The 26,513-nt window shown below is 40.0% G+C and overlaps 1 protein-coding gene across 2 annotated transcripts in view; it reads left to right on the top strand.

Annotated features, from left to right (window-relative positions):
* The window catches only part of clcn2c (chloride channel 2c), a 611,909-nt gene that overhangs the window by 453,133 nt on the left and 132,263 nt on the right, over positions 1-26,513 (top strand). For both annotated transcript variants that reach the window (XM_043702310.1, XM_043702311.1), the window contains one exon: positions 8,335-8,404. In XM_043702310.1, the coding sequence (XP_043558245.1) occupies positions 8,335-8,404 (70 nt within the window). The remainder of the gene's footprint in view (positions 1-8,334; positions 8,405-26,513) is intronic.

The following is a 26,513-nucleotide window of genomic DNA, read 5'->3' on the forward strand; positions in this document are numbered from 1 at the left end:
AACTTTAAGGAGGGTTGCTGCAAGGGATGGCAGTAAGATGACACTGCAAAGTGTCAATATTTGTTTATTATCAGATGAGAATGTGAGGGCATATGTTGAAAACGATAAATGGGTGAATCTGCAGACAGTGTTGAACTGATGAGTACCGTGTAGGGGAAACCTGTAGAAGTCAGTGAGCAGACTGGCATGTGCCATGCCACTTACTATCTTTGTCCATCATTCAGCAGTCCACTATTTAAGCTTCAGGTTCCTTCTTCAGCTCACCCCCTCCACAATGTCCAACTGGCTTCTTCCTTACATCTAATAGGAATAATGTTTCTTCACGGACACTTACAGCCCACAGCAACACTCCCGGGGATGAGTCCAAGAACGCTGGTGGATTCATAGAGAAACCTTCACAAACTGAGACTCCATCATGAATGTTCCTGCCTGTATCCTGAAAAAGTTCAGATTGGGTGAATTGTTACTCCTGCTATAATCCCGTTTAGTATTGATGCTTTAAATGTTAGGTGCAGGTCATTGTCAAACCCACCTTCTCTGATAGCACCTTCCTCTGGGTTTCCTGTCTTGAAGGCTGAGTTAAAGAAGCACAGCAAAATTATGCAGCAGGCTTCCAACCCACTGTTGGCTTTTCCCAATGTCAAGAGTCCATTCCATGAAAACTCTGTGGGAACAAATTACTGCAGCTGCTGGAATCTATACTGAAAACAACAAATGCTGAAGATCACAGCAGGTCAGACAGCATCCATGGAGAGACAGTAAGCTAATGTTTCAAGTCTAGGTAACTTCATCAGCATGATCTGTGATCTTCATTAGAATTCTGGCCTGGGTTTAAGCTGTTGCAGAAAAATGCTTTAAATGCAAATACATATTGTAGTCTTAATAGCAGTCAGTGCAAGTTTGTTGAGTTTGATTTAAAGAAACCCTTTGAATATGATTTTTGTGAAAATAGACATTAAAGCTTCAGTGGAGGAAAAAGTGAGGACTGCAGATGCTGGAGATCAGAGCTGAAAATGTGTTGCTGGAAAAGCGCAGCAGGTCAGGAGGCATCCAGGGAACAGGAGAATCGACGTTTCGGGCATAAGCCCTTCTTCAGGAATAATTCCTGAAGAAGGGCTTATGCCCGAAACGTCGATTCTCCTGTTCCCTGGATGCTGCCTGACCTGCTGCGCTTTTCCAGCAACACATTTTCAGATCAAAGCTTCAGTACAAGCTTATGCAACAAAAAATTATTTGCTCTGATTAGAATGAGCTACTGCTGTAACATATGTTGTGCTTGATCATTCTACAAATTGAAGGCAACATGTTGTCAAATGACCATCTTCAAAGGGCACTGTCTCATAATTTAAAAACGTTAAAGATAACATTTAATATTAAAGGAAACATTTAATGTTAAATAATATGACATTGATGCATTTAGTCATCAGAACTATTTGCACTGATCAGCATTGTACAATTGGCCAAGGAATTGTTTTTGCTTTCCAATGAACTAATTGTAAGTCATTATTTTGTACATATGGCAATGGGTGTTGTCTCATTCTAACTGCCTGCATGAACAAGTAAAATAATTACATTAAAAACTAATGTCCTCCAATGGTTATAGTCTTTTTTTACCTTTATTCATAAAAATTAAAGAGTGAATTAGAGCACTTGAACAGGTTCATGTCACCATGGCAGAGTTGTTAGTATACAACATTTAAAGGTTTGAAATTAAAAAGGAACAAGCTGTGTATTAGATCTTACCTTTTCTGTTGTTATGATGGAATAGATCAGAACATAGACTCAGTCCTTGCAATTCCTCATGGTGATCCCAATTTGTCACGGAGGTTGTGGTGAAAGACACAACCTGCACTAATATTTTGAACAACGTGCCTTCTGAAGGGGAAAGAAGAAAGGAAGTTAATGGCTGACTTATGAAGAACTAGTGAAGACCAGGGAATTGTGTTGAGTCATAATTTGTCTGGAAAATAATGAATTGAAGATAGTTCAAAAAATGACATTTGAAATAGGTGTGCAAAAGCAAGATTTTAGCTGCCTATTCATCCTCCAATAAAATATAATATGTCACTTTTTATATCTAGCTTGCTATTTACAGAAAATGAAATCAGGAGAGAGCATAAGTATTAAAAGTGCATACTCAAAATGAGCAGAAGACAGGACGTGGTGTTCAACAGGGATTTGCATTAATGCATTGGATTTGGAAACAAAGTACAGTTTCTAAATCAATGTAGAATTTCTAAATCTGTGGACAATAGTAAACTGCTGAGGATGTAATTAATACAAAGATTGCAAATAAAATCGAAGACAACAATTGTAGACTTGCTGACTGGATGCTTAATTGGCAAATAAATTCTATGTAGATAAAAAGGAAAGTCTTGTGTTTATATAGTGTCTTTCCCTGGGTACGCCTAAGTGCATTACAGCCAATGCAATGTAACACGACAGTTTGTGCACAGGAAGCTACAACAAACAGCAATGTGTTAATGACCAGATAATCTATTTTTGCAATGTTGATTAGCCTTAACTTTGCTCAGAACCCAGGGATAACCCCTGTTCTGTTTGAAATAATGTCATTAAACCTTTTACACTTACATGGGATGGTAGGTTTAGCATCTCATTTGAGTGATTAAACCAAACACCTTCAATACTGGACTGGAGTGCTAACCTTGATTTCCGTGCTTACGACCTGGAATGGGACTTGAACCTACAACCTTCTGACTCAATCTTTCTAATGTTCCTGGCAGATCTCTCAATTAGCACTTCATGGGAAATAAGGTCATTTGACTGCTCCATTTCGGTGATTAGGGATTCCTACAGTTCCACATGCTATAACTCGCCTTATGGGTAGCCTGATTACTAAGGCCCAAGTTGTTTGCTCACCATGCAAGCTTGAAGCTGAAATAGAGTGCATAAAGCCTCCTTCACGATAATGGCTACCCTGATCAGATCATTTCTCAATGTGTATTGTGGAAATTTATGAACTGGCCTAAAGCTGCCACATTCAACCCTGAAAAGTGCCTAGTTTACTTTAGTTAAAAATCGCACAACACGAGGTTATAGTCCAACAGGTTTAATTGGAAGCACTAGCTTTCATAGCGCCACTCCTTCATCAGGTGGTTGTAGAGGACACAATTGTAAGACACAGAATTTATAGCAAAAATTTACAGTGTGATGTAATTGATATTATACATTAAAAAATACCTTGATTGTTTGTTGAGTCTTTCATCTGTTCGAATACCATGATAGTTTAACTTCTTTCAGATGTAAATCACAAAACCTTTTTTTAAAACTTACATTCTCAGGTTAACTGTAACAATTGGTGTGAGCCAGATAACATGTTGAAGGTATTAGCCCCCTGTGTTCTCTGTCTGTGCCATAATGTTTAGACTGATTCTAATCTAAAATGTGAGTTAACAGAGTTTTACATGAATTCATGCAGTTTTTGAGCAAAGTACAATGTAACATTGCAAGTACAAATTCACCCCAAAAACGTGTTCCCTCCCAGTTGGGGAACACTTCAGCGGTCCAGGATATTCAATCTCGGACCTTCAGGTGATCATCCTCCAAGGCGGACTTCGGGACAGGCAGCAGCAAAACGTGGCCGAGCAGAAGCTGATAGCTAAGTTCTGCACCCATACGGAGGGCCTCAACCGAGACCTCGGGTTCATGTCACACTGCAGATGACCACCATTGCACTGTACACACACACAGACACTCCTACACGCGCGCACACACACACAGACACACAGACACTCCTACACTCATACACGTACACAGGCAGACACACACACTCCTACACTCACACATGCATCCTCTCACAGACCACTCTACACTCACACAAACATATACACTCTCTCTCACATACACACACACATGTTTGTGGGGTGAATTTGTACTCGCATACACTTTCTCTCACAGACACTCACAATCCTCCACCCCAGAGACACACATACTCCTACAGACACATACACTCCCACACTGACACATGCACCTCCTCACAGACTTAGACACTCTACACTCACATACACACACATATACACTCTCTCTCACAGTGACAACACCCCACCCCTGACAGACAGACACCCATACACACACATATGCATATACGTTTGTGGGGTGAGGTTTCAGCTGTCTGCAACAAGCAAGATGCTAACCTTACCCAGTCAACGTTTAGAAACTTTAAGCACTGTATCCTACATTTAATGTGATCCTATAATTGGATGGCATTTGCTAAACAATCTTGATTGTGCAAAGAATTACTCTAACAATCAATGCAAGATTGTCAGTTGGGCTCAAAGTGTGTTTGTATTTGTCTGTACTGGAAGCTACATCTACTCCTACACAGAGCTGTGTTCTTTGCAGACAGAAAGCATATGTACACACCCTGTCTGTGTTTCAACTGTACAACATAAGCCATAGCCTGTCTTTGGTTCATTCTGCATAGCAATGTCTTTACCAAAAGCAGTCAGCCTCATTGGCTTAAATTTAATCGCAGCTTGGCAGTTCATTGTCACTCATTTAAATTATGCATTCTCCATGACAACGCCTGTACAAATCAGAGTCAACCTGCCAACCAATCAACATGATTGTCTCATGCAGTATAAAGATGTAGTTTCCTTTTATGTTAATATTTCTTGTGAATTGTCTTAATGGGTGCAGGATGAAAAGCTTTGACAAGATGTGTCCAAAGTAGGATTTAGTTGATGTTGCTTTTAGTCTGTTTGATACAGGAAAGGTCTCTCGAAACTTAAAATTATTGTGCTGCCCATTCAGTCACTCATTGGGAACTCAAATACATTTTTTGAAGTTATCATTCTCTACTGAGTTCATAACAGAGCCAGCTAATTTCATTTGGAAATATAAGAAATGCAAGGAAGTGATGAAGCTAGAATATGTTACTGAAAGGAAAATTCTACTTTTTAATGGATTTTATAGTTGATCTATTTGCAATAGGCACTCATCATCTTGTAAATATTTATTTCATTTGTTCACTACATGGTTCAAACAACAACCCGTAAAAGTGCCACCCAATAAATGGGTGAACATTACCGTTCAGATATGAAATATCATAATTGTTCAGTTTTAAGCCACTTAAATTAACTTTTGATGAAATTCCATTGCAAGAACTAAATATATTCGGTGAAGACTTTAATACTGGTAGCCACTGGATTTATTCCAGTTTGAATTTTTCTAAAGACATTATCCATTTAAAATTAATTTATAAATATGTATTTATTGTCAAAAGTCAGTGTGATTTTATAGTAATAAACTGTTAGCCTACAATAACTGCTGTGCTATATATTAAGCTGATATCAGCCTCCATCTGGTACTCTGAAATGTTACTGTTAATGATAAAGCAATAAGAATGTCAGTTTTTGGAATTTTTACATCCATCCCCATCTCCCTAATTGCATTCTTTTTATTTAATTTTTAGTTTAGATTCTCTCAACATCGACCTGCATCTCTAGAACATAGTCTTTGACCACAAAGTGTTCCTTGATACTGTAACAATACTATTTGGCCCTACACAAAGAGACTAACAACCATGTATTTAAATACAAATTTATACAAAAGGTCAGAATCGTTTATAACCCATTTTCACCCATGCCAGCAAAGTGGCCTCAATAAACTCTCTTTGTCCCCTCCCGCACTACATCTCAATGTGTTCCTTAGTTCTGCAGCTGGGGTGGAGGGACCCTGCTCAGCATTGGAGCCTGTTGGCCCTGGAAGTTTGGTTGGGAAACCCCAGGATCCTTTGTGCTTGGGTGGGCCAGATATAGGAAAGGTTATCTTGCCAGAGGAACGGAGGGTTGTAGGCCTCCTCTAGAATGTCCTGAAAGGAGACCTGTGAGAGGACTGTTTGTGATTCCTCCTCTGACTAGGTCCCCATTGGCAAAACCATGCCTCATTGTGAGGACAGGGTACCTACAGTACATGCTGGGTTCCTTGTACCCTTTCATCATGACTGGGGCAAAATAAGCAACACAAAAATTTGTAAACCTCCTAAGAAATAGCTAATTCAATTTACTCCATATAATTCATTTTACAGTAAAAATATTGTTCAATTTCAGTGACTTGGATAATGCAATGTAAAGAAAATGACAAAGTAGGAACATAGTGCAAACAATTGATTTCCCAGTTTTATATATTGGATAACATTGAATTAAGCAGAGTAGACTGTTATTTAAAAGACATCCAAGGATGTTTGGTAAAAAAGAAAATATACCAATGTGCAATGATGAATTACAGAAATAAGATACACTGTACTTGGGTCAAGGCTGAAAAAAGCTATAAGTTTGCGACGTATCCTGGTGTCATAGAATCATAAAGATTGGTTCATGCTGACAAGACATCCTAACCTAATCTAGTCCTATTTGCCAGTACTTGGCCCACATCCCTCTAAACATTTCTATTCATATACCCATCCAGATGCTTTTTAAATGTTGTAATTGTTCCAGCCTCCACCACTTCTTCTGGCAGCTCATTCCATATACACACCATCCTCTGTGTGAAAAAGTTGCCCCTCATGTCCCTTTTAAATTTTTCTCCTCTCCTAAATCTTATACCCTTTAGTTCTGGAGTCCCCCACCACAGGGAAAAGACCTTGCCTATTTTCCTATATATGCCCCTCATGATTTTATAAACTTCTATAAGTTCAACCCTCAGCCTCTGACATTCCAGGAAAAATAGCCCCAGCTTGTTCAGCCTCTCTCTATAGCTCAAATCCTCCAACCCTGATAACATTCTCGTAAATTGTGTTTGAACCTTTTCAAGTTTCACAACATCCTGGGGACCAGAATTGCACACAATATTCCAAAAGTGGCTGAAGCAATGTCCTGTACAGCAGCACCATGACCTCCCAACTCCTGTACTCAATACTCTGACCAATAAAGGAAAGCATACAAAATACTATCCTATCTACCTGTGACTCCACTTCATGGAACTATGAACCTGCACTCCAAGGTCTCTTTGTTCAGCAACACTCCCCAGGACCTTACCATTAAGTGTATAAGTCCTGCTCTGATTTGCCCAACCAAAATGTGACATCTCACATTTATCTAAATTAAACTCCATCTACCACTCCTCGGCTCATTGGCCTGTGGTTTGTTGAATTATGTAGTTTTGTCCTGTTGAAGGCTAAGAAGAAAAACCATGGAAATACAGAAACATGAGCCAATCAAAACAGAACTAGGCTTCAGATGGATGGTTTGGAGTGGTAACTAAACATTGAATATTTAATTAAGTGCACTTAATTGCATCAATCCATTGCCACTCCTTGGTACTTGTGTTCTGTTGCTAAATTAAATCATATACAGTAATAGCTTGGTTTGTCATGTTATTAAGAGCACTAGGCTTGTGCCTTTGAGTACAAATGCTGTGCAGCTGTGTTGCCAAACATACCAATTCAGGGTCTCTGTCTCACTACGTGGGCTTGTAGATTGAGAGAAATTTGTATCAGTAAGAGTTTGGAGTGAATTTTCATGTTATATTGCATATGAATCTTATAATTCCTTTCTAAAATACAGGATTTTTACAGATATATTTTAATCAATCCAGTCAAAACTCTTGATACACACCACTAAAACAAGTGAAGCTAGAACAGGGTCTCCTAGTTAACAGATCAAGACATTGCCACAATACTGCAACAGCCCTGAAACCTACAGCACTTGACATTCCCAGGAAGTCTCCCATCCAGTTACTAATCAGGCCTCAGTCTGCTCAGCTTCTGAGATCAAATAGAATCGAGTATTTCCAGACCAGCCTGGCTGTAACCAGTACCCTTACTATAGCTAGTGGAGATTGCAAAACATTTCATTTATGAACAGCAGAATGACAATGCAATAAGTTCTTTAATTTGATTTGGACATGCCGGTATTGGACAGGGGTGTACAAAGTTAAAAATCAAACAACACCCAGTTATAGTCCAACAGGTTTAATTGGAAGCACGAGTTTTTGGAGCACTGCTCCTTCATCAGGTGATTGTGGAGTACTTCAAAAGCTAGTACTGCCAATTAAACCTGTTGGACTATAACCTAGTGTTGTGATTTTTAACTCCTTTAATTTGTGTAGCAATTCACTTAAAGCATATTGTTCCAGTCACTATGAGGGCTTTATTTTCTGAAACACATTTTATTTTAACTACCTGGTGATAGAACAATTGATTCCTATTATTTAAATTGGTAAATTTGTCAGTGAATTTCTATTATAATTCTATTATGAATTCTGACGACAGTGAAGTTACATTTACGTATCAGCTGACTACCTTTGGCTTTATTATCCCATCAAGTTCTCTTTCTCATTCTTTTAACAGTAATCCAACCATTTTTGTTTCAGTTCTGGATGTCTGCACTAGCCACAACTATTCCTGTACCATGTGGTGCCTTCATGCCAGTCTTCGTTATTGGTGAGCTATTTTCACTCTTCAAACTTTTTTTTTCAATTGTGTAAAGTGCATGAGATATTGCATTTTGTAATAATCCCCAACTTTATCAATTTCCTCTTCAATTTATCATTTTGGAACATCCTTTATGTTAGCCATATTTCTACATGACCTTTCTTTAACTGAGATGAATAGTGTGCAACATCCTCTTTGATCTCATTCACCAGTCACAAGTTCACAGTTCTATCTAATTATCTGTTTGTATTACATTTGAGAATTCAGACTATCGTTGAGGCTACATTCCTGTTATGATTAATAAGCAAAATGATGCTACATTTTAACTTATTTAAGTTGACTCTAGGTCTGTTACTTATTACCACTATTCCATCAAATAAAAATTATGATGTGTGTCATTTATTGTGAGGCAATCCTTTTGATCATTTTGAACTTCTTTTACCATTTTTGTTGAAGAGCATCTATTTAAAATCCCTACTTTGAGTACAGAAGAAAGAAAGGATACATTTGTTATCTAAATAAGTTATCTCCACTGAATGACCACCTCTGGGAAGTTCTGTACGTCATTCATTTCAACATCATCACCATATAGCTATGAGCTGGGGTGGGGGTAATGTACTTACAGTTGTATTTTTGTAATGAAACAGCTGTGTTTCAGCTAATGCACAGTAGACTGTGGGGAAACACCACAAAATTGATCAGCAAGAAACATGCGCATTTCAAATGTATCATCACCCAGTTTACATAATGCCTAGTACCTTAATGAGAAATTGAGAAAAACCTTCCACTAGTTGAAGACGGATACAGTGCAAACCTAAATGGTTGGAGTTGTTGGAAGCCAGCCTCCTCAGCTTCAGAACATCTCAAGCAGGAGTTCCATCAAGACAGTGTCCAAGCCCAACCAATTTCAACTGCTTTATCAATTATACTCCCTCCCTCATAAGGTCAGAAATGGGTTTGTCACTGATGGTTGCACATTATTCAGCACAGTTTTCAGTTCTTCCAAAGTGTTCCATCCCACATGCAGCAGGATCTGGATAATGTTTGGACTTAGGCTGAGAAGTCACAAGTAAGCATTCAGGAATAATCATCTCCAACAAGAGAGTCTAATCAGCTCCTCTAAAAATACTTTGCCTGAATGAGTGCTGTTCCAACAACGCTCTTGAAGCTTGACATCATCCTTCACAAAGTAATCTGTTTGATCAGCATCCCATCCACGACCTTAAATATTCACTCCTTCCAGCATCAGCATACAGTGACAGCAGTGTGTGCCCATCTACAAAATATATTGGTCATGCTAAATTGCCCATAGAGTTAGGTACATTAGTTAGGGGGAGTGGGTCTGGGCAGGTTACTCTTCGGAGGGTCGGTGTGGACTAGTTGAGCTGAAGGGCCTGTATCCACACTGTAGGGAAGCTAATCTAATCTAACTCACTGAGATATCTTGGATAGCACATTTTCAACCAGCAACTTCTACCAGTTCAAAGGACAAAGGCAGGAGGCATGTAGATGTATACCTGCTTGTTCCCCTCCAACTCTCACACTAGTTTGATCTGGAACTACATCACCATGTTGCTGAGTTCAAAGCTTGAAATCTCAGCACGACTATACAGCACATGTATCCCAGTGGTTGAAGTAAGTGACTCATCAATACAACTCCAAGGGCAATTAGGAATTAGCCTTGCAAGCAATAACCAAACCAGATGAACAAATATACAAATACCAACTTCTCAACATATCTGTTGTGAAGGTATAAATAACTCATAGAGATGCACTGACAATGAAGACAGTTCATGTGATTTTGGTGTGTGCACATTACTCTGCTAACTGTTCTTCAGATTATTGGGAGCAAGGGCTTTGATGAGTAAGGTTTATGGACATTTTCTAATCAACCTGTTGCAAGATGTTATTACATCCCACTGGAAACTGAGTCTCCTGGCTCAGGGATAAGGACACTACCACTGTGCCAATAATGCTTTTTTCCAATTCCGTTCATCTTTAATCATGAAGCTGCCAGAAAAAAACATGTAACCCATCAGAAGTTCACATACTTGGAGGTGGGTAACTGGGGAGGGAAGCCAGTGTTGCAGCTGAATGGAGTAAATGTATTTACTGTCAGACTATGTGGAGAGTGGCAATATGTACAGAACCTAATGGTAAAAAGTTTAGAGATCTTGAGCTGCAAAACTCACAGATACTTATCAGGACTTTGTCTCCAAATGTTTCATTCAGCTTAATTTGAGGATCTGTTTGTTTATCACTGGAAATGGCCTCCTGCTGACTTTAGTTGGTGGGTGGAAGCGACAACTGGCGGTATTCAACAGGCAAACACGAAAATGGTAATGAAGCTGTAAGTGCAGCACTGGACCTATATTTGTGTATATTTATTAGGCTCCCACCACTTTTCAATTGGTAATTCAGTCACCAAGATGCAATTTCACCTGAAAATCAAGATAGATGACAACATGGGTGAGTCAGTATGATTACCAATACTTCTCGCTTTATTTTTAAACACAAGCAAGGCATCAGTGACACAAAAGTTATCCCCCTTTTTTTTTTTAAAAGAAACGTCTTTGGACACATTCTGTGATAAATGCCTAATGTACCGTTCCAAGTACTTCCCGCACAGTTACATTGACCTTTAACCTACATGGTTCCATAATTAGCTTCCACTTCACATTTAGCTAAAATAGAATCATGTTCAGAGAACAGTTGAAAGTTATCAGATTCCTTTTTTGTATAAACACTAAATTCAATAATCGTCAAAGTAGATACACATTAGATAGGTGGCACGGTGGCTCAGTGGTGAGCACTGCTGCCTCACAATGTCAGGGACCTGGGTTCAACTCTGGCCTCGGGCAACTGTCTGTGTGGAGTTTGTGTCTGCATGGGTTTCTTCTAGGTGCTCTGGTTTCCTCCTACAGTCCAAAGATGTGCAAGTCAAGTGAATTGACCAAGTTAAATTGCCCATAGTGTTAGGTGCATTACTCAGGGGTAAATGAGTCTGGGTGGATTTCTCTTCGGAGGGTCGGTATGGACTTGTTGGGCCGAAGAGCCTGTTTCTACACTGTAGGGATTCTAATCTAATCATAAACTTCGATTTAGTGAGTTTTGTTTTGCTGCTGAGGCATCTGGTGCTCATTTGTAGCATTGCACTTTGCATGTCATTCAAATCTTAAATATTGATGTTTTTGAATGTCAGAAATAAAAATGCCTGTGCAGTTCTCTTCTTGGCTGTTTTTCATCAAAATTCTTTGTGTAAGGCACGGAATTCAACTAAATGTTTAACAACAACTTTTAAGCTAAAATTTATTTTAAAGGCTGTCAATACATTGGTTCTCTATTTATATTGAGCCCAGGTATGACACTACTCTGCCAACTGTTCATCACATTAATAGGAGCAAGGGCTTTGATCATTCAGGTTTATAGACAGTTTCTAATCAACTTGTTCAAAGATGTTATTGCACATCCAGATATGACACTTCGGTGTAATTCTGATTTAAGTTTAATTATGACCCTTAACACCTAACTAAGCTTCAGAAAATTGAATCTTGGGCACAGTTATTCTGATTGAAAAGTGTGACGCTGGAAAAGCACAGCAGGTCAGGCAGCATCTGAGTAGCAGGAGAGTCAACATTTCAGGCATAAGCCCTTCCTGGTGTCGATTCTCCGTTCTCCTGCTCCTTGGATGCTGCCTGACCTGCTGTGCTTTTCAAGTGCCACACTTTTCGACTGTGATCTCCAGCATCTGCAGTCTTCACTTTCTCACAATTATTGTGGACAAATGTCACAGAACAAAAGTGGGTAAATCGGACTAAGTGGGTAAGTCGGTGGGGGCTGTTTGTTCGAGTCTCACTTCCCAGCACACCGACATTCAGATTAGCTAAGGAAATTCACCGTAAACTGAAATACCCAGTAGAAGACTCATGCCACTCCATCTACTCCACCCAAGAATTTCTGAACATCATCAAAGACACCAAGACAGAAGAGGGCGAAGCCATGGTCTCCTTTGACGTACTGGTCCTGTTCACATCAATTACAAGCCTGGTCAAAAGAACACTGACCGCACTACTAGAGGAACCAAGGACACAAACACCAGAGAGCACCAACACCAGAGATCAAGAACAACACCCTCAAGCTATTAGACCTGTGCCTCACTACCCACTTCACCTTCAATGACAAGACCTACAAGAAAATCAACAGAACACCCATGGGATCACCAATAACAGGCATCTTAGCAGAAGCAATATTGCAGAGACTAGAATGAACAGCCCTCCCCAAAATCCAACCCAAACTTTGGGTCTGCTATGTGGACAGCACCTTTGTCATCACGAAACAGAACAAATTAGAGGAAACCTACAATATCATGAACAATCTCCTTACTGGTGTAGGTTTCACAAAAGAGGAGAACAACAGACTCCCCTTCCTAGATGTCATAATAGAATGAACAGTCAATGGAGAACTGCAGACCAGCATTTACAGGAAAGCAATACACACAGACCAGATACTCAACTACAGGAGCAATCATCCCAACACCCACAAACTGAGCTGCATCAGGACATTATTTAAATGGGCCACAACACACTGCAGCACCAGGAACTACAAGCAGCAGTCGCCTCAGGCGACTGAATGTGTGGAGTTTGCACATTCTCCCCGTGTCTGCGTGGGTTTCCTCCGGTTTCCTCCCACAGTCCAAAAATGTGCAGGTTAGGTGAATTGGCCATGCTTAAATTGCCCATAGTGTTAGGGGCAAGGGTAAATGTAGGGGAATAGGTCTGGGTGGATTGCGCTTCGGCGGGTCAGTGTGGACTTGTTGGGCCGAAGGGCCTGTTTCCACACTGTAAGTAATCTAATCTAATAAAAATACCTATACAACATGTTCAAGAAGAACAGGTACCTGATGAGCACAGTCCACCGATTCTTAAACAACAAACCCAAACAAGAAGACACAACATGCCCAGAGATTCTAGCCACAGAACCTTACATCAAAGACATCTCTGAGATGACTACCAGACTACTCCAACCTCTTGACATTGTGGTAGCCGACAAACCTACCAAAACACTGAAACAGCTATTAATGAACCAAAAGGACCCTATATCAGCAAATTGAATGTCATATACAAAATACTCTGCAAGGACTGCAACAAACATTTCACCAGACAGACTGGCAGAAAACTAGCCACCAGGATACACGAACACCAACTAGCCACCAAAAGACATGACCAGATATCACTGGTATCCTTACATACAGACGAAGAAGGACAACACTTTGACTGGAACAACACATCCATCCTAGGACAAGATAAACAAGGACACATATGGGAATTCCTACTGGTCTGGCATTCAAACCAGAACTCCATCAATAGATACATCGATTTGGACCCCATTTGCTAACCTCTGAGAAAATGATATCACCCACCTTAACAGACCAAGACACATAAATGGAAAGCAGGGCAGAACACCAGCAGTTCAACGGACGCTGGTGATGTTACCTAGCATGGTGCGAAACGTCTGAGAACAAGCCTACCGCTCAGAGAGCAAACTTACAAACTGCCTGCTTTTGTTGATAGCTAGTGAATGCATGCACTGTCAATGTAGTGTGATTGCCTGAACGTTATAATCAGATGGGTTTTTTTTTCATTTAAGTTACACTCCCATTTTTGTGAACCCTCCATGCCCGATACATATGAAGTTAAGATAGTACAGTCAAGATGGCAGAGGAGGGGAAAGTGTATTACATAATGATGGAAAATGGGAAGTTGCTCATTTTGAAAGGAAGGAGATAAGAACAGTATTGTTATAGAAAAGCTGCCGAGAACTGTAACACGGGACTTGTACATGAATCATAGAAAGCTAGCACACTGATAGAGCTGGTAATCAAGAACGTTAATGGAATGTTGGTTCATATTTCAAGGGGTTTAGAGTATACGTGTAAGGAAGTCTTACTGCTATAGTATAAGGTGCTGGCGAGACCACATCTGGAATGCTGTGAGCAGCTTTGGTCCCTCTACTTAAGAAAATAAGTCATTTCATTGGATGCAGTTCATAAAAAAGTTCACTGAGATGATCCTTGGTGTCGAGGTAATTTCATTAAAATGTATAGAATTCTTAAGGGGATTGGCAGGGTAAATGCTGAGAGGATGCTTCCCCTCCTGGGAGAGTGGGACCACAGCATCTAGTCTCAGAGTAAAGGGGTTTCAATGTAAGTCTGAGATAAGGGGGAATTCCTTCTCTCAGAGGGTCGAGTGTCTTTGGAACAACTTGTCACAGAGAGCTATTGGGGCAAAGTCCTTGTGAATATTTAAGGCTGTGATGGATAAAGTCTTGATCAATAGGAGAATTGAGGGAAAGCACAGGAAAGTGGGCCTGAGGAATGTTAGATCAGCCACTATTGAATGGTGGAGCAGGCTCGAGGGGCTGAACAGCCTCCTCCAGTTCCTATTGGTCATCTTGTTATATTCTGTGTCAACTTTGTAAATAACAATGGTTTTCACTTACCTCAACTTTATTTTGTAGCACCTTGCTTATTTTCTGGAGGATTATTGCTGTTAAGAACAGTAACTTCAATTCTTTTCTCCAAATTTTTTTAATGGTATTTGTCCCTTTGATTTCTCAGAGTTTTAGTGTGCAATGTTAAAAACTGAAGAACACCCAAATACAGTATCTGAAATTAGCAACTAGCAATTTAATTTAACTTGAAGCACCTTACTTATGAAACCTGAATAAAGGCATCAACAGAAGCACAGATGCAGAAACAGACTTTAAAAGAAAATTTGTACATGACTTGGGAAATATTTTGTTCACATTCACACATGCACATATAAGTACTTAATCCATTGAAATTGTCTCTATAACCTAGACCTATAGATCAAATGTCACAAGTAATCATTTCTAATTTATTACCTTTAGCACTTCTGCACCTCGGGCTTCACAGTATGTGCATAGTGTAGATGTTATAAGTTTGAATATTAAATTTTAAATGTAGAGCAAGGGGGCGTGAATTAAACATGAGTGTACTGTGGTTGAGATAAAGAATATGCCCTCCAATTTTTGTTGGTTGTGAAAATAATCCATTTTAATGAATAACTCATTGTTATCTTTTGCGAAATTGATGATAAACGTATTCCACAAGTTGAAAGCTCCCAGATACAGGCTACAGTTCAGTTGGGCAGAGAGTTGTAAACCACACTCTGCTTGTGCCCATTGCCATGCAGGTAGAGAACTGGCAAATTTGGTGCTATTTGCTAATTTACTGGATAGTAATGCTGGTTCAGATGAGGTGTATGCCACTGACTACTCAAAATTGTCCACAGACACCAATTGGCACAGGTAACTTGCTCCTCTTAACCACAGTCCTAGAGAGAGAGAGAGAGAGAGATCATATTTCTGCAGGGGCCAGTCAGGAGGTCCTCAAGGACTACCCTTGGAGAGGAAGGAATGCAGGTGGCCAAGCTGTTCAATTTCACTCTATTCCACAGCACTTTTCTGATTGCTTATATATGCTTTATGTACATTTTTTTTTCAAATTGTTTCTTGATTGCTAATGAAGTGATCCTAGTGAATCTCTAAATATATTAGATAAAATGCTGTGCACTCATAAACCAAAGACAAGAATTTTTGTTCAGCAGTCAAACCTGATTTTGGGTGCATTTCCAAGTTCTAATTCTGCATCAGACATCTGAAAGGATGTTTGAAGGTTTTTTAAAATTTATTCATTTGCAGCATGTGAATGTGCCTCTTGAGGTCAGTACCTGCTGCTGCTATCTCTCTGGTGGAGGGAGTGGATGTTGCAGGTGGTAGATATTGCCAGTCAAGTGTCTGCTTTGTCCTGGATGCTGACAAGCTTTTAAGAATTATTGGAGCAACTGAGCTACTAATACTTGTAATCCTATTAGCCTCTGCCAGCAATCCAGGAACCACACCAAAGGGACAATCTTTTATTATCACTTCTTGAAACTGTAATTGATTCTCAGATGACTGGAACACCTAATATGCTGTAACAAAAGCAGAAAGTGCTGGAGAAACTCAGTGGGTTTGGCAGCATCTATAGAGAGAAAAAAAAGTGAATATTTTCAATCCAGTGCCCCTATGAGAGAACTGAAAATAGCTGGGAAGAAGTTGTATTTGTGCTGATGATGGGTTGGCCTGGGTGGAGTTGGTGGTGGTGGTGGTTGGGGATTAGGGGTGGGCAGCAGCAGTTTGATGAATAGAGTACATGGATACAGTGCATAGAGAGACAGCAAAAAGAAATAGGCAAACAGATTACTGATGATAAGCCAAGAGAGAGAAATACTGGGCATTGGGTGCTAACAAATAACTCACTAAAACAGGACCTAGGAGTGTGGAAGGAGCTAGCAAACGTAGAGGATGGTGATAATGTTCTGAAATTGTTAAACTCAGTGTTGAGTCCAAAGGCTGTGGCGCCCCCAAGCAGAAGTTGAGGCCTGAAGCACTGCAACAGGCCTGAGATAGAAATGTTGACATAGTAACATGGTGTTGAAGTGGCAGGCGATTGGAGGCTTGCTGTCATTTTTGTGGATCAAGGCATAGATCTTTGGCAGAAATGGCTCCATGCAGTGAAACAAAGAACCATGGGAACAGGCCATTTGGCCCTTCGAGTCTGCTGTACCATTCAATATGATCATGGCTGATCATCCAACTCAATATCTCCCATATCATTTGAGCCCTTTAGTGTTGAGTGCTATATCTAATTCCTTCTTGAAATCGTACAATGTTTTGGCCTAAACTGTTTTCTGCAGCAAATTCCACAAGCTCACTGTTCACTGGGTGAAGAAATTCCTGTCCCAATATGCACTTCTTCACATGATTTACAGTGATATTTTTCTTTACCTGTCCCTCTGGGAGTCTTATGTGTCCATATTTGGGATTCATGGTTGTACTCCTTATAACTTTACACTCATTAAATTTAAGGGACATGAAGTTATGGGCATTGCACCCTCAGTGTTGCTGTGTATGTGTTTTGCAGCTGAGAGTCTACATCAATGGTGTAAACTTAGAACATCTGCCCTTGTGTAATTTTCCTGATCATTTGGCAGTTGCTAAATCTCAATAAATTCACTTTGTATAATCCCTGACATTTGATAATTTGGAAGTCACATTGAAATGTTGAGTTGTCAACACACTTTGAAGACTCTACTTTGAATTCTCTTCTGCAGTTGATGGATAAAGCAAGAGGGAGAAGGTTATTACTGAAACTCCAGTGAAAACTACTTCAAAGAGATGTCATATACCAATTTACAACTACATCCTCCACCTTGTTTAAGCTTTTCTACACAACTTTAGACTTCATGAGCCAAAAATATGCTTGTTATTTATTTTATAAACCCAAATAAATAATACTGATAGAATTAGCTTTATCCATCAATGCTGTCATATTATCAGGAGGATTTAATGTTTCAAGTTATGGTTTTTCTTAACTAGATCCACATGACTCTTACTTATCAAATTTAATCCACCTGAAAGCTCAATAATTCATTCCCTATAATGATGTTTTCCTCCATCATTCCTTTAGCTTTTCTGTTATCCAGATTGCTCCAACCTTCATATTTATGATGAATTTTGGAAGCTTTCTACTATATTCATATCTCCTATGTTCATTTCTTTTGAGCTGTGTTCTAAAAGCATTGCTGAAAAGGAATATTTCAATTGTGATTCAGTGTTAGGATTAACAAGTAGATCAGCAAGTGACAGCTCCTCTGTGACTGCAGGCTACAGACAGATTTTCCTGCCTCAATATTTTCTGTGTCAACTTGTTCAGAGATGCTCTGGGGCATGTGGAGCTTCAACCTGGGCCTCTTGTTTCAGAGACAGGACACTACCACTATGCCACAACAATCCTCAGATTTTTAATGTATTTTTTTTCTTCTTCTAATTAACCTATTCAGAATGCAAATACACACCTCTGGAGTGGATGGAACCTGAATCTGGGCTTATATTTTTAATACTTTCTCATAGGTCATGGGTATTGCTGGCTGGTCAGCATTTATAAGCCATCCCGAGTTGCCTGTGAAAAGGTGATGGTGAGCTGCCTCTTGAACTGCTGCAATTCATTTAGGTAGACCCACAATGTCCTAAGGGAGGGAATTCCAGGATTTTGACCCAGCAACAGTGAAGGAACAGGGTTATATTTACAAGTCAGAATGGTGACTGTCTTGCAGAGGGGAACTTGCAGGTGGTGGTGCTCCCTTGTCTCTACTGTTCTTGTCCTTCTAGACGGATGTGGCCATGCATTTGGAAGATGCTGTCTGAGGATTTTAATGACACATCTTTCGGGACGATACCACTCCTGTTGCACCATGAGCTCCCTTAAATGTTCCTACATAGATATTCAAATAGATTGTTTTCACCTGACATCGTTTGAAGTTCAAATCTTGACAACAGGTGAATTTGAGCTCAGGGAAATACTTTTAAAAATAGTGTTAAGTCAAAATATTTTAATTATTCTGAGGCCTCAACAATAATTTGGTATAATGGGTGTAATTATTTCAAAAGGTTCAAATTTGCAAAAATAAGAGCATAAGAATGATACAGCCCTTGCTGAAGTGTAAATTGATTTTTTACATGAGTTACAAATCACAATTTGCTGGCCATAGCAATTTCCTTTTGCAAAAACAGCACTTTGCTATTGACTGCTCTGATTTTTATGAAATTGATGCATTTGGATATTAATTATCCATTAAGCCTATGATAGAAAGTTAAATCTTTATTGTCAAGTCATTGGTTCAGGTCAAACATGGACGAAGAAACCTCACTAGTGCCACTACTGAGCAAGCTAGCCAAGTGCTGAAGTGCTACAAGCTGTTAGTCTGGGTCTGCAGCAGGTATTAAAAGAATCCAAAAGAGGGAGAAAGCTATGTGACATCGTCGTCACCAATCTACCTGTCACAGAATCCCTTTCTGTGACACAATCAGTTAGCAGTGACACCAGTGCATATGACCCCCAGTTTCTCGTTAAAGATGCCCTCCGTTCTTTGTGTGGCATTCATTGAGATTGATTTTGACCAAATCTAACAACTTAAAGTGGGCATCCATAACTCGCGTCATAATAGTATTGAATCACAATCTTTCACCTCACTGCCTACCATATCATGCTCTACCATTGCCAAGTGAATAACTTTAGATAGATAGATAGATAGATAGATAGATAGATAGGTAAAAGAATTACAGTGCAATACAGGCCCTTCGGCCCTCGATGTTGGCTCCACAGGTGTGCGTAATCTAAAGCCCATCTAACCTACACTATTCCATTATCGTCCATATGTTTATCCAATGACAAATTAAATGCACTTAATGTTGGCGCGTCCACTACTGTTGCAGGCAGGGCATTCCACCCCCTTACTACTCTCTGAGTAAAGAATCTATCTCTGACATCTGTCCTATATCTATTACTCCTTAATTTAAAGCTATCTACTCTCATGCTCGCCATCACCATCCGAGGAAGAAGGCTAATCTAATCTTCTGGTTATCTTGTATGCCTCTATTAAGTCACCTCTCTAACAAAAACAGCCTCAAGTTCCTCGGCCTTTCCTCATAAACCTTCCCTCAATAATAGACAACAGTCTGGTAAATATCCACTGCACCCTTTCCAAAGCTTCCACATCCTTCCTATAATGCGGTGACCAGAACTATACACAATACTCCAAGTGCAGCCACGCCAGAGTTTTGTACAGCTGCAGCATGACCTCATGGTTCCGAAACTCAATCCTTCCATCAATAAAAACTAACACAGTATGCCTTCTTAACAACCCTATCAGCCTGGGTGGCAACTTTCAGGGATCTTTCTGCTCATCCACACTACCAAGAATCTTACCATTAGCCCAGTACTCTATTCCTGTTACTCCTTCTAAAGTGAATCACCTCACGCTTTTCTGCATTAAACTCCATTTGCACTATCTCTCAGCACAGCTCTGCAGCTTATCCCTCTGTAATCTGAGACATCCTTCTGCAACTGCAACTCCTCTGCAACTCCGCTGACCTTAGTATCATCCGCAAATTTACTAACCCATCCTTCTATGCTCTCATCCAAGTCATTTATAAAAACAACAAACAGCAGTGGCCCCAAAACAGATCCTTGCAGTACACCACTAGTAACTGAACGCCAGGATGAACATTTCCCATCAACCACCACCCTCTGTCTTCTTACAGCTAGCCAATTTCTGATCCAAACAGCTAAATCATCCACAATCCCTTGCCTCCGTATTTTCTGTAATAGCCTACCGTGGAGAAGCTTATCAAATGTTTTACTGAAATCCATATATACCACATCAACTGCTTTACCCTCATCCACCTGTTTGGTCACCTTCACAAAGAACTCAATAAAGTTTGTGAGGAATAACCTACCCTTCACAAAACCGTGTTGACTATCCCTCATAAGCTTATTCCTTACTAGATGATTATAAATCTTATCTCTTATAATCCTTTCCAAAACTTTGTTCACAACAGAAGTAAGGCTCACTGGTCTATAATTAGCAGGGCTGTCTCTACTCCCCTTCTTGAACAAGGGGACAAAATTTGCTATCCTCTAGTCTTCTGGCACTATTCCTGTAGACAATGACATAAAGAACAAAGCCAAAGGCTCTGCAATCATCCCCCGTGGCTTCCCAGAGAATCCTCGGATAACTCCCAACAAGCCCAGGGGGCTTATCTATTTTCACACTTTCCAGAATTGCTGACACCACCTCAATCCCATCTATTCTAGTAGCCAATATCTCAGTATTCTCCTTGACAACATTGTCTTTTCTCCTGTGTGAATACTGATAAAAAATATTCACTTAGCGCCTCTCCTATCTCTTCGGACTCCATGCATAACTTCCCACTACTGTCCTTGACAGGCCCTAATCGTTCTCTAGTCATTCTTTTATTCCTGACATACCACTAGAAAGCTTTAGAGTTTTCCTTGATTCTACCTGCCAAAGAATTCTCATGTCGCCTCCTGGCTCCTCTTAGCTCTCTCTTTTGGTCTTTCCTGCTAATCTGTAACTCTCAAGTGCCCTAACTGAACCTTCACATCTCATCTTTACAGAAGCCTCCTTCTTCCTTGTGACAAGAGATTCAACATTTATTTGGTAAACCACAACTCCCTCACTCAACCCACTTCCTCTCTGCCTGACAGGTACATACTTATCAAGGAAATGCAGTAACTGTTCCTTGAACAAGCTCCACATTTCAATTGTGGCTGGAAATGTGTTGCTGGAAAAGCGCAGCAGGTCAGGCAGCATCCAGGGAACAGAAGAATCGACGTTTCGGGCATAAGCCCTTCTTCAGGAATGGCTTATGATCTTACTGAAACATCTAAACACCAGAACCTGCAACAACCAGTCCTGTCCCTTTTCTATCCATGTCTTCGAAATGGCCACAAAATCAAAACTTCGGGTACCAACTTATGCTACAAGTTCACCCACCTTATTCCGGATGCTCCTGGCTTTGAAGTAGACACACTTCAAACCACCTTCCTGCCTGCTGGTACAGTCTTGTGACCTTGAGATCTTGTTCATGACCTCACTACTGTTAACCTCCTGTATACTGGAGCTATAATTCAGGTTTCCATCCCCCTGCTGAATTAGCTTAAACCCTCCTGAAGAACATTAGCAAATTTCCCCCCAGGATATTGATACCCCTCTGGTTCAGATGTAGACCATACCATTTGTAGAGGTCCCACCTACCCCAGAATGAGCTCCAATTATCAAGGTATCTGAATCCCTCCCTCCTACACCATCCCTGTAGCCACATGTTCAACTGCTCTCTCCCTGTTGCTTGCCTCGCTAGCAGGTGGCACAGGTAATAAACCAGAGATAACAACTGTTGCTTGCCTCGCTAGCAGGTGGCACAGGTAATAAACCAGAGATAACAACTCTGTTTGTTCTAGCTCTAAGCTTCCACCCTGGCCCCCTGAATTTCTGCCTTACATCCCCATCCCTTTTCCTCCTTCATGGTGATCCTTTTATGCTGATTAATCTAACATCTATTGTCAGAAATATACTTAAGTTGATTATTAGGGAAGTAAAAACAGAACATTTGGGTAATCATAATCTAACCAAGTAGAGCAATCATGGTTGAGAGGAAAATCGTGTCTGACTTAGTTTTTTGAGGAAGTCTCAGCCAGAGTGCAAAGAGGGGTGCCAGTGGATGTGTTATATTTAGATTTCCAGACGGCATTGACAAGGTACCTCTCCAAAAGGTTAAGTCATAAAATAAGAGCCTGTGATATTGGAGGCAGTATATTGGTATGGACAGAGAATTGGCTAATGAGCAGGAAACAGTGAGTTAGAATATGGGGGTTTTTTTCAGGTTGGCAACTGAAAATAACCGGGTTCTACGAGGATCAGTGCTGTGACCACAACTGTTTACAGCATATATTACTGACTTCGAGAGAGGAAGTATATGTACTGTAGCCAAATTTGTAGATGACAAAAGTGCAGGGAAAGGCAGGTTGCAAGAGGGATACAAACAGTTTACAGAGATATTGATAGGTTAAGAAAGTGGTCAAAAAATTGGCAAATGGAGTATAATGTGGGAAAATGCAAAGCGTTAATTTTAGAAGGGAGAACAAAAGAACAGTATTTTTGTATTTAAATAGAAACTACAGAAAGCTGCAAAAGGACTTGGGAGTATTTGTACATGAATCACAGAAAGCTAGCACACAGATGGTGTAAGTAATCAGGAAGGCTAATGCAATAGTGGCCCTTAGTTCAAGGGAGTTGGAGAAAAAATATAGAGAAATCTTACTGCAACTGTACAAGTTGCTGATAAGACTACAACTGGAGGACTGTGAGCAGTTTTGGTCCCCAGATTTAAGGAACAATATCATTCTATTGGAGGCCGTTCAGAATAGGTTCGCAAGGATGATCCCTGATATGCAGACATTTTCTTATGTGCAAAGATTGAACAGGCTGGGAGTGGAGTTTAGAAGAATGAAAAGCGATCTCCCTGAAATGTATAGGATTCTTAAATGGGCTTGACAGGGTAAATGTTGAGAGTATGTTTTCCTTTCTTAAGAAAGTATAGGACCAGAGAGCAAAGTTTCAGAATAAAAGGGTGCCAATTAAAGACTGAGATGAGGATGAATTTTTTCTCTGAGGGTAGGGTGTTCTTTGGAACTCCTTGCCACAGAGTTGTGGGGGCAGATGCTTGTGTATATTTAATGCTAAGGCAGATTCTTGACCAGTAGCGTAATCGAGGGTTATGGGGAAAGGGCAGGAAAGTGGATGTGAGGAATGGCCGGGTCAACAATGATGGTATTGAATTGTTGAGCAAGCTGGAGGGGCCAAATGGCTTGTTCCTCCTGTTCCTATTTCTTATGGTCTTACCAAGTCCGGGGATTATCCTGGTCCAATGAAGAGTGTAGGGGCATACCAGGAACAGCACCAAGCATACCTAAAAAAAAAAACAGGTATCAACCTGGTGAAGCTACAACATGTGACTACTTTAATTCAGACAGTGGAAATATGATGTGATGAACATTGCTAAGTAACTCCACAACCAAAGGATCTGAACTAAGATCTCTAATACTGCCAAATGCAACATTGAATGATGAGCAATTAAACCATGAACAGGGGGATTGAGATTTCATAAATAACCCCATTCTCAGTGATGGCGGAGGCTGGCACAAAGGACAACGCTGAAGTATATGATTCACTTTCAGCCAGAATTGTCGAGTGGATGGTCATTTTGGTCTCTTCCTGAGGCCACCAGCACTATAGATGCTACTCTTTAGCAATACAGTTTACGTCATGTGAATAGCTGAAGGCATGGATGGTGAAAAGTCTGTGGGCCTCAACTTTATTCTGGTAATAGCCCTGAAGACACGCACCAGAACCAGTGCTGGGGCCAAGTTGGCCCACTAAGGCTGCAAAATTGGCATCTATCTGATAATGTGGAAAATTGCCTGGTTACGTCCTGTGCATAAAAAGCAGGAAATCCAACCCAGCCAATTACCACCCATCAGTCTACACTCATTCATCTGAAGAGTGATTGCAGATGTCTTTAACAGTGCTATCAATAGTACTTACTCAGTAGTACATTATGGCTCAGAAAGTGAAAAAAAAGTCTCATTTCTTCAAGTAGTAATTATCACTGGAGATTTTAAACATGCCAAAGTTTAGGATTTTAACTTTTTATTTTGTCTTTAATTTGAAATTTCTTTCTCTTCCTTTATTTGTCTTTTTAATCTGTTAATTTGACATAGAATTCAGATATCTTTTCATTCCTTCCTCTGTTTATTTTTCAATCTATATATCTCCTTCCTCATGGAGAAGGTCAATGGTCCCATATACCCTCTGATTTTGTCAGTGCTTTTCAACTGAAACTTCAGCAACTCTATCAAGTCTAAATGTCTAATTAACAGTACATCCTATGTATATTATGCCCTAATATTTACACACACCCTTAACATAACATCCATGCTGCAGAAATGCCAGGCAACGACTATCTCCAATGAGAAATAATCCAATCACCACCCTTTGACATTCAATGGCATATCTCCACTGACTTCTCCAAAATCAATATCTTTGGTATCATTGACCAGAAACTAAACTGGACACACCATATAAATACAAATGACTACAAGAGCAGGTCAGAGTCTATGGAGTACTGCAGTGAGTAACTCACATCCTGACTCCATATAGCCTGTTCACCATCTCGGGCACAAGAATAGTAAGAGAATCAAGGTTTGGGTTATGGGAAGGAGGCAGGAAAATGGGGTTGAGAAACATATCAGCCATCAAATGTGGAGCAGATTTGGTGAGCCAGATGGTGTAATTCTGCTCCTATGTCTTATAGTCTAAGGCAGGACTCTGATGGAATACATCCCACATACAGCTCCTACAACACTCAAGAAGCTTGACATCATCTAGGTCAAAATAGCTCACTTGATTGGCACCATTTCCACAAACAATCAGTCTCTCCACAAACACTGCTCAGTAACATGCATTGTAGAAATTCTCCAAAGATCATTGGACAGCATTTTCCAAGCCCACAACCACTTCCATCTAGAAGGACATGAGAACGCCATCACCTGCAAGTTCCCTTCCAAGCCACTGAACTTGGGGAAAATATCATTGTTCAATTACAGTCACTGGGCCAAAATGTTGGAATTCTCTCCTTAACGGTATTATGGGTTTACCTACAGCACATGGACTGCAGTAATTCAAGAAGGCAGTTCATCACCACCTTCTCAAGAGCAAGCAGGAATGGGTAATAAAATGCTGGCCACAACCCAAGGATGATTTTTCTCGCTGTTTGTTTAGGTTCTGCAGATTTAAATACAGTGCTTCCAGTTTTTGAAAAGATTTGTAGTTCAGGTTATGGATAAGGATGCAGATTCATTTGCCAGGCATTTCGTCACCTCTCTGTGATGCACTGATGATGTCACCGAGTGAGGCAATGAAATGTCTGCAGATAAACACATCAGCTCAGCGAACGAATATACAACCTTAAATACAGCGTATCTGAATCACTAGTTTGTGTTCTTTTACATACTAAATTAATTATTGTGTAAGCCATATTTCCTAATTTACATTTGGAGATATTCCTTGTTTATAGTTTGTGTCAAGTATATATTGCAAAGCTTGCAGATAGTTAGATTTTCACAGTTACGACCACTACACTGGTGATACTAAGTTTCATTTCAAGATTGCTGTGATATTACTTGTGTTCAGATAATTTGAATCAGGCCCGTTTGTACTTTTACTACCTTCAATACTGAAGAAAAATTAAAAACTAGAAAATTCGACATTTGCAAATCTGTTTATGCTTTAACACTTATAAGACAACTCACATTCTTTGAGAATGCACTATAATTCGAGAAAAAATAATTTTTATCCTCCGCTTCCTCCTTTCAGGTATTCAGATTTCATACAGTTTTCTTATCTCTACATACTTTAAGGTCTTACTTCTGGTCTCTTAGATCTGTTTAAATTTTTTTTAGAAGATTTGTAAACAGCTAAAGCCATTATGCAGCAGTGCTAATTCTTATGTTATTATGCCACCAAGGTCTGAGAGACAAATGAGTGGAAATTTAGAAGTCAAAAGATATCCCGCTTACAGCATTTAAAAGTCTATATATTAGAAAAAGGGAATAGTTAGTGATGTGTTGACCATC

Source organism: Chiloscyllium plagiosum, chromosome 13 (assembly GCF_004010195.1).
Source record: "Chiloscyllium plagiosum isolate BGI_BamShark_2017 chromosome 13, ASM401019v2, whole genome shotgun sequence".
Lineage (NCBI taxonomy): Eukaryota > Metazoa > Chordata > Chondrichthyes > Orectolobiformes > Hemiscylliidae > Chiloscyllium > Chiloscyllium plagiosum.